This window comes from Thamnophis elegans, chromosome 4 (genome assembly GCF_009769535.1).
Source record: "Thamnophis elegans isolate rThaEle1 chromosome 4, rThaEle1.pri, whole genome shotgun sequence".
NCBI lineage: Eukaryota > Metazoa > Chordata > Lepidosauria > Squamata > Colubridae > Thamnophis > Thamnophis elegans.
Genome location: NC_045544.1, coordinates 139404918 through 139417851, shown reverse-complemented (window position 1 = coordinate 139417851; position 12934 = coordinate 139404918). Strand labels below are relative to the sequence as shown.

The window sequence follows — 12934 nt, the reverse complement described above, 5'->3', positions numbered from 1 at the left end:
TCTCAAAAGTCTCTTCCGTTGTTTTTTTTAAGAAAAGAAATTAAATTAGAAGCGTGGAGTCAATTTAAAAAAAAATTGCATATATGCCCAAGAAAATGAATGAGAAACGAGGAGAAATTCTGTTGAAATGTTGTACAGGTACAAATAGTCCTTAACTTACAACCGTTCATTTTGTGACTGTCCGAAGTTACCACAGCACTGAAAAAAGTGACCCATGGCTGTTTTTCACACTTAACGACCACTGCAGCATCCCCGTGACCACGTCATCAAAATTCGGATGCCGGGCAATTGTCTTCAATATTTATCTTAGAGTCACGGGATCCTCTTTTGCGACCGTCTGACAGGGCAGCTGGATTCACTGAACAACCGTGTGATTCACTTAACACCTGTGGAAAGAAAGGTCGTAAAACGGAGCAAAACTCACTTAACAACTCTCTTAATTAGCAACAGAAATTTGGGGCTCCGTGGTGGTTGTATGTTCGGGGTGGTGTGGGGGCATAGAGGCGGAGCTGTCACCTCGCAATCAGATGGATGTGAGTTCAATCCTAGGTAGAGGCAGATATTTCTCTGGGCACAATGACTGTATATCTGCTGAACAAAGCTCAGCATTGGCAACAGGAAAGGCATCCGGCCAATCAACACTCAACCCCCTTCAGTTGCCCAGGTTCCACCCAACAAGGGATTATGGGGTCATTAAAAGGTGATGATTAAAGCCACAATATAGAATCAAGACTTTCTGTTGCTACGCCAGGTGGTCGTTAAGTGAATTGCGACTGATTTTATGACCCTTTTTTTTGCCACAGTTGCAGTCATTAAGTGAACTGTGCAGTCATTAAGCAAATGCAGCTTCCCCAGTGGTTTTGCTTGCCAGAAGATGGCTGGGAAATGGCAATCATGAGCCAGGCACTGGAGCCATCATAAAATCCATGGTTAATTACTCTTTGAAGTTACAACAGTGTTGTGGCCCAGCAGGAGCCGTTGGAGCTGCCACCAGACTCCGACAGCGAGGGGCCCTCTGAGTCAGCTCTGGAGGATGTGGAGGACCCTGGACAGGGTTCCGACTCCGAGCAGGGCGCAGAGAGGCTGGTTGGCCACGAGGAGGCGCCTGAGCCTTGGACCAGTGGGGAGGAGACAAGGGAGTGTGATCCTGACGTCATGCATTGGAGCAGTGGCGAGGAGACAAGGGAATTGGTCCTGGATGCCCGGCAACAGAGAGCTAATCGGCGTAAGGAACAGTTACGCAGTTACAGGAGATAATTGCACTCAGCTGGTAGTAATTAGGCTAGTTGGGTCATGAAACATCCGCAAGAAAACAAAGCTTAGAGAGAACCAAAGATACCCCATCCATTCAACATTTATATATCTATATTGCTTATAATTCTTCCAGTACTTAGTCACTGGTGTTATCTGGTTGGGTTATGAAATGTGCACAAGCATAACCACGTTCAGAGCGCACTGAGATCTCCAGTCCTTCCTCTTTCTCCTCCTGTTCCCACTTCTCCTCCACTCCACAAACCCCATTCCGTACTAACATTGATGATGTTACCTGTTCTGACCCCCCTCGTCCCACACCAACACACTCCAAGCCAAAGATAAGTTATGGCATTTAATTAACAGACAGACAGGTCCTTGGCAGCAAACCGGCACAGACAAGCTTGGGCAAAAAACCGGCACAGATAAGCCGTGGCAGCAATCCAGCCTACCAAGCTCACAATAATGTTCTCCGACAGTAATTCCTGCGTTGACGTCTGCAAAAGGGGCGTGTGCACAAGCAGTCCTTTTATAGTCTGGAGAGGAGCCTAATTACCACCAGCTGAGTGCAATTACCTCCTGTACTTGCGCAACTGTTCCTGACGCCTATTAGCTCTTCAGTGCCAGGCATCCCGGAACAACTCACTGCTAACGTCAGGATCACACTCCCTTGTCTCCTCCCCACTGGTCCAAGGCTCAGGCGCTTCCTGGTTGCCAACCAGCCTCTCTGCACCCTGATCAGAGTTGGAACCCTTTGCAGGGTCCTCCACATCCTCCAGAGCTGACTCATAGGCCCCTCGTTGTCAGAGTCTGGTGGCAGCTCCAACGGCTCCTGCTGGGCCGCAACAGTTACCTAACCAAGAAAACAACTAAGCTTAGAGAGCATCAAGGACTCTACATCATCCATCCATCCATCCATCCATCCATCCATCCATCCATCCATCCATCCATCCATCCATCCATCCAAATCTAATCAAAAGAACCACCAGAAACACACACACCAACACTGACAAACCCCTCTCCCTTCTAGCTCTGATGATGTTACCTAGTTGGGTAATGAAACATCTGCAAGAAAACAATCAAACTCAAGAGGACCTCACAGTCGTCCACCTCCTCTCCACAACCTCCACTCCCTTCCAACACCGATCTTGTTACTTAGACAGGTAAAGAAACGTCTGCAAGAAAACAACCCAGCTCTGAGAGCACCAAGAACCCCATAAATTGCAGCACCCTCCCCCTGAAAGTAGCCCCCTCAGTTCAATTTAAATGGGGAAGGGACGGACCCATGTCTTCAATCCTGGTCAGATAGCTGTCATGGTTGCAGGCGGGGGCTCTGCGATCCTGTTCTGACTGAGGCTTCCCCAAAAACTACGAAGCAGAGTCCTGGTCCCGACAAAACCCCTTTTATTCAACGAATGTGAATTCCTCTCGTTCACATTCAGCAAACAGTCTTTCTAAGGAATATTCATGACCACAGACCTTATCCAGCTTGGAAAGCTGCCATGTACATATTTTCCCAATGAGGTGCTGTGCAAGGAAAGGCTGGGCACAGAGTCTCTGAGATTCACGGACAGGTCTTCACACTCGGGAAACGAATCTAACAACCGACTGAACTAATAGTCTCCTGCAAACTCCACTCCCCTTTCGCTCCTCTTGTATTTCCTCTAGGTCGGGCCATTCATCATCTACCTATGGCTTTACTCCCAAGTCGACCCTTGTTCCTTAGCTGTTCCCTTTGTCTGGCAACTCTGCACAGGCGCACACTGGGAACTGGCTCCAGCTGTTGGTCTGCCTCACTGATATCTGATTCTGAAGGCAGCTGGTAACTGTGGGATGGCTCTGACCCCCTTTCTGCCTCTGACACAGATCCCTAGTCCGAGCCTTCCCCAGCCTCCAGGATTGGCCCATGTTCCTCCCCAACCGCCTGACTATCCGATTCTGCTGCCAGCTCCGCTGGCCGCTGGCGGGCCTCAACAGCTCCCTTCCAGAGGGATCCACAATCTTGCTCGGGTGTCCTGAACACCTTCAAATCTTTGGCAACCCAACAGGCGTGGCACGACAAAACCGCGCTCGACTAAAGCGCGCCCGACGAAACCGCGTCGCTGACGTCATCAACAGGGCGACAACAGCGAGCGCGGAGAAAGAAGGGTGCTTTAAATAGCGCTTTGAAAGCAAGCCGATTCAAGTTAAGGTAAGGGTTAGGTTTAGGTTTAGGGTTAGGTTAAGGGTTAGGATTAGGTTAAGGGTTAGGATTAGGTTTAGCGTTAGGTTAAGGGTTAGGTTTAGGGTTAGGTTTAGGGTTAGGTTAAGGGTTAGGTTTGGGGTTAGGTTTAGGATTAGGTTTAGGGGGGTTAGGTTTGGGGTTAGGTTTAGGATTAGGTTTAGGGGGTTAGGTTTAGGTTTAGGGGTTAATTTTAGGTTTAGCGTTTACATCGTGCTTTTTTCTCCGCGTTGTTGTCGCGCTGTGATGACGTCAGCTACGCGGTTTCATCGAGCGCCCTTTAGTCGAACGCGGTTTTGTGGTGGAACCCCCAACAGGGTCTTTGAAAGGAGCCTTTGTCAAGCAACCACAAGGAAGTCATCATCGACAACCTGTTAGAAAAACTTTAATAATAACGATCCCTGTATTCAGCCGTTTCACACAAAAGTTCTTACAAGAGATTTTTCAATGCTTCTTGACGCCAACATAAAGCTTTTCGAGGTAGTCCAACATCCTCCAGCCATTTCTCCCTGTGCGCAAGAAAAAAGAGGACACCCAGAGTCCCAAGGTCACACGAGCAGTCCTTCAGGTTTAACCGATTTAAAGCTCCTTCCGATGACAACCACTTTTTCCCTTACTCGTAACCAACCAAACTCCTAAAGCAGGTTCTTCCTGGCCAAGAGGCCTTCCATGTAGGGTTCCCGTAAGAAATTGGAGGGCAAAACACGAGCATCCTCTTCTCTTGCAAAGGACGACTTCTTTGGAAGCTTTTGAGGACTCCACATCCAAGAAAGTCAGGGGAGGATGACTTTGGCAAGGCCGCACTGGTAGATTGTGAGACACGAAGGCACAAGAGGGCAGAGTAGGTTTGCTGCAATTAAGGTGGAATGGAAACTCAAGTTGTAGTCATTTTGCCAGTCCTGGTTTCTTTGGAGTAAGGCTTCGCAGTGCCACGGACACATTCGGATAGGCTTTACTCCATCTCATCATAAATTTGGTTGCGATACAAGCAGTAATGTTGGATCATAAAGACAATGTCGAAGACGATGGAGAAGAGGCCGAGGCCAAATTTGGTGGGGTCTCCAAAAACCAGCTTCCATTCATCTGAAAAATAAGAAGAAAGAGACAATTATGGCTTGCAAGAACCAGTAGGGTTGACCGACGGAGACTAACAAATACTTGGAAAAGCATAAATAGATTTTCCACTTTTATCATTCACAATGGAATGAAAAGATTTTGGCATTTTACTGAAGAGTCTATACAATTTTGACAAGGAATTGCACAGCTGGTGTCTAAATGGAATTAGAGACGCTGACATGAGCTTGTAGTTTTATACAAATACATGTATTTTACATCTTTGTATACAGATTGTTGGGCAAACAGGAGCATCGTGAGGTAAATCAACACAGCAGGAGCATCATGAGGTAAATCACAGCAGGACAATCATGAGGTAATCGACACAGCAGGAGCATCCTGAGGTAAAAATCTACACAGCAGGAGCATCCTGAGATAAAAATCTACATAGCAGGAACATCCTGAGGTAAATCCATGCAGCAGGAGTATCCTGAGGTAAATCCATGCAGCAGGAGTATCCTGAGGTAAATCCACGCAGCAGGAGCATCCTGAGGTAAATCCACACAGTGGGAACATCATGAGGTAAATCACAGAGCAAACGGCACACAGAAGAAAAAGGCGGGGAAAAAGGGAAACACTCCCTCCAAACCAAAGCAACCAACCACAGCGCAAATTGTGTCACGCAGAAGCCAGCACTTTCCAAATGGTCAACCACAACTATGTGTCTGACTCACTGAACAACCTCATTGCTCTGGCTACTAAATTTAAATATCTTAAATTTCTACTGCTTCCCTGTGGAATTTACAAACTTCATTACTCCATCACCAAATAGTATAGATTGCCCTCAACTTGCAAGTGTAATTGAGAACAGAACTTCCATTGTTAAGCAAGGCGATTGTTCAGTGAGTCGGTTAAAGAAGAAGATTGTTAAGTTACAACGGCACTGAAAAAAATGACCTACAACCGTTGCTGCCTTCCCACAGACATGTGATCAAAATTTGGGACTTTGGCCACTGACATTTATTTCTGATGGTTGCAGTGCCACGTGATTCCCCTTTTGCGACCTTCTGAGAAGCAAAGTCCAAGGGGGAAGCCAGATTCACTTAACAACCATGTGACTTAACTTAACAACTGTAGTGATTCACTGAACAACTGTGGCAAAAAAAGTTGGTAACAACCGAAATTTTGGGCTCAGTTGCAAAGTACAGGTAGTCCTCAACTTAAACCATTCGTTTAGTGGCCATTCAAAGTTACAACTGCCCTGAAAAAAGTCACTTATGAGCAGTTTTCTCACTTCTGACCATCGCAGCATGGTCACATGATCAAAATTCAGACAACTGGCAACTGGCTCGTATTATTTATGACGGTTGCAATGTCCCAGGGTCATATGATCCCATTTTGCGACCTCCTGACAAGCCAAGGCAATGGAGGAAGCCAGATTCACTGAACAACTGCGTTGCTAGCTTAACAACCGCACTGATTCACTTTAAAAGGTGAAAAAAGTAAGAAAGGTTGTAAAACAGGGAAAAACAAACTTAACTGTCTCTTAACAACAGAATATTGGGCTCAATAGTATATACCGTGTTTCCCCGAAAATACGATCTGTCCTGAAACTAACGCCTTGCCACATTTTCCGCATGGGCAAAAATATAAGCCCACCCCCGAAAATAAGACTCTCTGTCTGGCAGCCGGCCCACAACCATAGAGCGCACTCCTAGAGCGGCCGCTGCTGGAAGACTCGGTGGCTGAGTTCTGGAGTTTGGAAGTTGGAGAAGAAGTTATGCTTGGATCGCGGCGGCAGCGGCGGCCTGCAGGGAGAGCTAGGCCAGGGCATGGTGAGGCTGGGAGGCATGCTTGCTGGGGGCGGAACAGGCGTTCTCACAACCCCCCTCTCCAGCCGGGCAGAGCTCCGTGCACTGACCCTAATGTGCCAAGCCGCGGGAGCTGGAGGGCGGGCGGAGCACCTCATGGCTTGGCGCCTTAGAGATACCCTCTAGGTCAGTGAATGGCGCTCTGTCCGGCTGGAGAAGAGATTGGCCGGGCGACTGCTCGTGAGCGTGGTCACCTCATGGCTGCTTCGCCCCTGAGGCAGTGTCCGGCTCTTCGGGAGCCCGCTCGCAAGGGAGCAGCTGCCCGGCAACCCCAAAACAATAAGCCCTCCCCTATAATAAGCCCAAGGCCATATTTCATGGGGCAAAAGAAAACAACACCCTGTCTTATTTTGGGGGAAACACGGTAGCAACAGAGTTGAAAGGGACCTTGGAGGTCTTCTAGTCCAATCTCTTGCCTAGACAGGAAATCCTATACGCATGATGGCGAACCTATGGCATGCGTGCCGCAGGTGGCACACGGAGCCATTTGTTAGGGCACGCGAGACGCTGCCTTGTCAGCTGGTCAGTGCACATGTATGGGCTGACCAGCTGACCGCCCTCTGGAGGCTTCCTTGAAGTGACTTCCGGTTTGTCCGTAGGTCCGTTTTTCTCCCTCTAGAGCCTTCTGGGAAGCTCCTGAGGCCTCTGGAGGGCATCCGGGGGTAGGTGGGGAGGGAGACTGTTTTCGCCCTCCCCAGGCTCCTAGAAAGCCTCTGGAAGGACAAAACAACTGTGCCAAAAGCGAGGGAGGGGGTGTTTGTCGCTGGTCGGGCATGCATGCGTGTGGGGGGGGGGGGTAGCAAGCATACCATTATGGGTATGGCAGACCCATGTACAACACACACACACCCGCGCTCCCCCACTTTTGGCACGGGAGCCAAAAAAAGTTAATCACCACTACCCTATACCATTTCAGACAAATGGCTATCCAACATCTTCTTAAAGACTTCCAGTGTTGGGGCATTCACAACTTCTGGAGGCAACTTCTGTTCCACTGATTAATTGTTCTAACTGTCAGGAAATTTCTCCTCAGTTCTAAGTTGCTTCTCTCCTTGATTAGTTTCCACCCATTGCTCCTTGTTCTGCCCTCAGGTGCCTTGGAGAATAGTTTGACTCCCTCTTCTTTGTGGCAACCCCTGAGATATTGGAAGGCTGCTATCATGTCTCCCCTGGTCCTTCTTTTCATTAAACTAGACATCCCCAGTTTCTGCAACCGTTCTTCATATGTTTTAGCCTTCCAGTCCCCTAATCATCTTTGTTGCTCTTCTCTGCACTCTTTCTTTTACAATACAATGGCAAAGTTGGAAGGGACCTTGGAGGTCTTCTAGTCCAATCCCCTGCCTAGGTAGGAAACCCTATACTGTTCCAGACAAATGGCTGTCCAGCATCTTCTTGAAGACTTCCAGCATTGGGGCATTCACAACTTCTGGAGGCAACTTCTGTTCCACTATTTTATTCTATTTTGTTATTGTTATTCTATTTTCTGTCTTCTATTCCATATTTATTCTATGCTACTATTCTATTCTTATTCTATTTAATTATTCTATTCTATTTTCTATTCTATTCTATACAATAGCAGAGTTGGAAGGGATCTTGGAGGTCTTCTAGTCCAACCCCCTGCCTAGGCAGGAAACCCTATACCGTTTCAGACAAATGGCTATCCAGCATCTTCTTAAAGACTTCCAGTATTGGAGCATTCACAACTTCTGGAGGCAACTTCTGTTCCACTGATTCATTGTTCTGACTGTCAGGAAATTTCTCCTCAGTTCTAAGTTGCTTCTCTCCTTGATTAGTTTCCACCCATCGCTTCTTGTTCTGCCCTCAGGTGCCTTGGAGAATAGCTTGACTCCCTCTTCTTTGTGGCAACCCCTGAGATATTGGAAGACTGCTATCATGTCTCCCCTGGTCCTTCTTTTCATTAAACTAGACATGCCCAGTTCCTGCAACCGTTCTTCATATGTTTTAGTCCCCAGTCCCCTAATTCTCTTGCTTGCTCTTCTCTGCACTCTTTCCAGAGTCTCCACATCTTTTCTACATCGTGGAGACCAAAACTGAATGCAAATATTTCAAGTGTGGCCTCACCAAGGCCTTGTAAAGTGGTATCAACCCTTCACCTGATCTTGATTCTCTCCCTCTGTTGATGCAGCCTAGAACTGTGTTGGCTTTTTTGGCAGCTGCTGCCCACGGCTGGCTCCTATTTAAATGCTTGTCCACTAGGACTCCCAAGATCCCTCTTGGAGTGATGGACATAAATCGAGGACTAGCTGTATGTCACCTCCCACTTGTCTGACCCAGCGGGCCGCTCTTACCGTTGTTGTAGGATTGAAGGAACATCTGGATGAGACTGAAGGCCCCGCCGGTGAAGTCCAGCAGGACGTTGCCAATGCTCCAGCCGCTGGTGCTCTTCCGGCGGAAGTTCAAGTAGGCCTTAAAAAAAAAAAGACCAGGATGTCAGATAAGTTAAGGTGTAGGGTCTCCTGCCTAGGCAGGGGGTTGGACTAGAAGACCTCCAAGGTCCCTTCCAACTCTGCTATTGCATAGAATAGAATAGAAAATAGAATATAATAATTAAATAGAATAAGAATAGAATAGAATAGTAGCATAGAATAAATATGGAATAGAAGATGGAAAATATAATAACAATAACAAAATAGAATAAAATAGAATAAAATAGTGGAACAGAAGTTGCCTCCAGAAGTTGTGAATGCCCCAACACTGGAAGTCTTTAAGAAGATGCTGGATAGCCATTGGTCTGGAACGGTATAGGGTTTCCTGCCTAGGGGTTGGACTAGAAGACCACCAAGGTCCCTTCCAACTCTGCTATTGTATGTGTATATAAGTAGGAAAAGGAGCGCTCTTCCACAACCAAGACTTCAAACAAGTCAGCATCTTGTCCTCTGCAATGTCCCACAATGCGTCAGAAGCAAGAGAGTTTTTCTTGTTATGATATAGAGCAGTGGTTCCCAAACTTGGCAACTTTAAGACTTTAAGCAAAGCTGGCTGGAGAATTCTGGGAGTTGAAGTCCACAAGTCTTAAAGTTGCCAAGTTTGGGAACCACTGATATAGAGCAAGGACAATAATGAATCCAATGTATAAGAGTGGGATGATTTGAACATTTTGGTATAATTGTAGGTAGTGACCATTTTATATTAGAAAGATCTCTCTATATTAATTAAATGGACCAATGATGATGTAATGAACAATTGATACATATATGAATTGAAATACTTAACCACTATGTGGATTAATAATTAATAATGGAAAATTATTCTTGGAGCTGTGGATGATTGGTGACATTATGGCCAATTGAAATATAAATGTATATTGTAAATTAATGGGAATTTTTTGTTCCAATCTCTGCTTTTTCTCTCTAGAGATAGGTGATATTATAATACTTTCAAGATTTATTGTTATTTGATAGATAAGGTGCTGGTCGTTACCTATAAAGCCCTACATGGCATCGGACCTGGGTACCTGAGAGACCGCCTCCTGCCGATTACCTCCCTTAGACCGATTAGATCTCACAGGTTAGGTCTCCTCCGGATTCCATCTGCCAGCCAATGTCGGCTGGCGACTCCCCAGGGGAGAGCCTTCTCTGTTGCAGCTCCAGCCCTCTGGAACGACCTCCCCGTGGAGATCCGGACCCTTACTACCCTCCCGGCCTTCCGCAAAGCCACCAAGTCCTGGCTGCTCCAGCAGGCCGGGGGGCAGGGGGCTGTGAAACATCCAGCCCCACGGAAATTGTGAATGTCGCGGTTTTTGTTTTTAAAGTGTTGTCTTTGTCTAGTTTTTCCCCCTTCCCTTGTCTATTGTGAGCCGCCCAGAGTCCTTCGGGAGTGGGCGGCATACAAGACAAATAAATACAAATACAAATAATTATGAATTCAAGGAAATAAGGATTGTTACAAATGAAAGAGTATTAATGGTAATTTGAACACACAATGCTCAACGACAGTGAAATATTCAGTTATGTTTAATGCAAAACCAGTGATGTTATTTTTAATGTTAAGAATTGATGCACAAAAACGTGTAACCAAATGACATGCTTGATGAAATGGAGGAAAGTTGTTTTTTCTTCTTGCTTTTGTTTTGTATGTGTTTTTTTTTTAATAAAAAGAATATATATAAAATATGTAGCTCTCTTGCTTCTTCAATATATATATAATGAAGAAGCAAGAGAGCTACATCCTCCACTTCTGACCACAATTGAACCCAAAATTTTCATTGTTAAGCGAGACAGTTTCTGAGTGAGTTCGGCCTCATTTTACCATATTTCTTGCCACCATTGTTAAGTGAATGACTACAGTTGTTAGGTTAGTAGTAATAGCCCTTCCTTCCTTCCTTCCTTCCTTCCTTCCTTCCTCCTTCCTTCCTTCCTTCCTTCTTCCCCGCTTCCTTTCTCTTCCCTAGCAATTGCATTTACATACCACTTCATAGTGCTTTACAGCTCTAAGTGGTTTACAGAGTCAGCCTCTTGCCCCCAATAATCCGGGTCCTCATTTTACCAATCTTGGAAGGATGGAAGGCTGAGTCAACCTTGACCCAGTCAGGATCGAACTTCCTGGCAGTGGGCAGAAGGAAGCAATAGCAATAGCAGTTAGACTTATATACCGCTTCATAGGGCTTTCAGCCCTCTCTAAGCGGTTTACAGAGTCAGCATATCGCCCCCAACAACAATCCGGGTCCTCATTTCACCCACCTCGGAAGGATGGAAGGCTGAGTCAACCTTGAGCCGGTGAGATTTGAACAGCCGAACTGCAGACAGCTGAAGTAGCCTGCAGTGCTGCACTCTTACCACTGCGCCACCTTGGCTCAAGGAAGGAAGGAAGGAAGGAAGGAAGGAGGGAGGGAGGGAGGGAGGGAGGGAGGGAGGGAGGGAGGGAGGAAGGAGGGAAGGAAGGAAGAAATAGTACTTAGTCTTATATCCCGCTTTACAGCCCTCTCTAAGCGGTTTACAGAGTCAGCCTCTTGCCTCCAACAATCTGGGTCCTCAGTTTACTGACCTCGGAAGGCTGAGTCAACCTTGAGCCAGTCAGGATCGAACTTCCTGGCTGTGGGCAGAATTTGCCTGCAATACTGCATTCTAACCACTCAGTCACCAGGGCTTCCTTCCTTCCTTCTCATCTTCCTTCCTTCCTTCCTTCTTGTTTTCCTTCCTTCCTTCCTTCCTTTTCTCCCTCCCTCCCTAATGAAGCAATAGCACTTAGACTTATATACTGCTTCACAGTGCTTTTATAACCCTAAGTGGTTTACAAAGTCAGCCTCTTGCCCGCAACAATCTGGGTCCTCATTTTACCAACCTCGGAAGGACCGCAGGCTGAGTCAACCTCGAGCTGAGTCACAATCGAACTTCCTGGCTGGGGGCAGAGTTTAGCCTGCAATAGTGTATTCTAACCACTGCGCCATCACGGTTAGCAATAAAGTTGGTTAGGTGAGCCTGGATTCCCCGTTGATATTGCTTTGCCAAAAAGTCGCAAAGGAGTATCACATGACCCCGGCATACGGCGATTGTTATAAATATGAACCAGTTACCAAGTGTCCAAATTTTGATCATGTGTTCGTGGGGATGCTGCCAGTCCTATGAAAAACGGTGATAAATGTTATTTTTCGGTGCTGTTGTAACTTTGAAGGGTCACTAAATAGATGTCAACTCGTAATGGCATCCTTGGCCTGCTCTTGAGTTGCCATAGGCAGGATCTCAAGTTACCAGGGCCAGCCTGAGAGGCGTGTTTTCTACAGCCTGGGAAAGTGCTTCTTTGGAGAATGTGATTTATGACACACCCCGGGAGGTAGGAGAAAACAGGGTCATATTGAGCCGTACATTATGTGGGGTCAGTGCTGGCTTCCTTAGGTTACATGCGGACAAGTTGCTCCTAATAAATAAACTGGATTTCGTTTGAAACTTGACTCGAGGCTCATGAGTTAATTAGGGCCTCTGTCGGAACCCTGACAATAGATTGTTGTACGTCAAGGACTACCAGCGTCTTCATGGTCTCATGATCAAAATTTGGACATCTGACAACTGACTCGTAGTTACAACATGGTTGCAGTCACTTAACAACCGTGTTGCTAATTTAACAACTGCAGTGATTCGCTTAACAACAATGGCAAGGGAGGTCGTAAAATGGGGCAAAACTCACAACAAATGTCTCGCTTAACAAACAGAAAATTTGGGGCTCCATTGTGGTCATAGGTCGAGGACTCCCCTGTCTCTGAAAAAAAAAACGATCCGTCCTTTGCTCACCTGGGGGAAGTATTTGATGAGAGTGATCCCCAGCTTGATGTAGGAGAAATAAAACAAGAATTGCAACCAGGTGATCTGTTGGGCGACCGTCACGGCCAAAGTAGTGAAGACGAACAGCCACGACGCAACCAGGAACCCAATGGCGACTAGAGAAACCTTCTGAGTCCCTCTCTGCGGGGGAAATAAAGAGAGAGAGAGAGAAAGAGAGAATCAACATTTTCCAGCGGCAATTTGGCCACGCAAATCGGATTGCGGCGGGCATCAAGGCAAGGAATTGATGGGTCAACTCAAGG

At 46.6% G+C, this 12934-nt stretch overlaps 1 protein-coding gene across 1 annotated transcript in view; it reads right to left on the bottom strand.

Annotated features, from left to right (window-relative positions):
- Positions 1-3829: 3829 nt before the first annotated feature.
- CTNS (cystinosin, lysosomal cystine transporter) overlaps positions 3830-12934 on the bottom strand; it is a 33760-nt gene continuing 24655 nt past the window's right edge. Inside the window, exons 9-11 of the mRNA XM_032216488.1 lie at positions 12642-12812; positions 8706-8823; positions 3830-4555 (exon numbers count right to left, since the gene is read on the bottom strand). Of these exons, the coding sequence (XP_032072379.1) occupies positions 4425-4555; positions 8706-8823; positions 12642-12812 (420 nt within the window). The 3' untranslated portion in view covers positions 3830-4424. The remainder of the gene's footprint in view (positions 4556-8705; positions 8824-12641; positions 12813-12934) is intronic.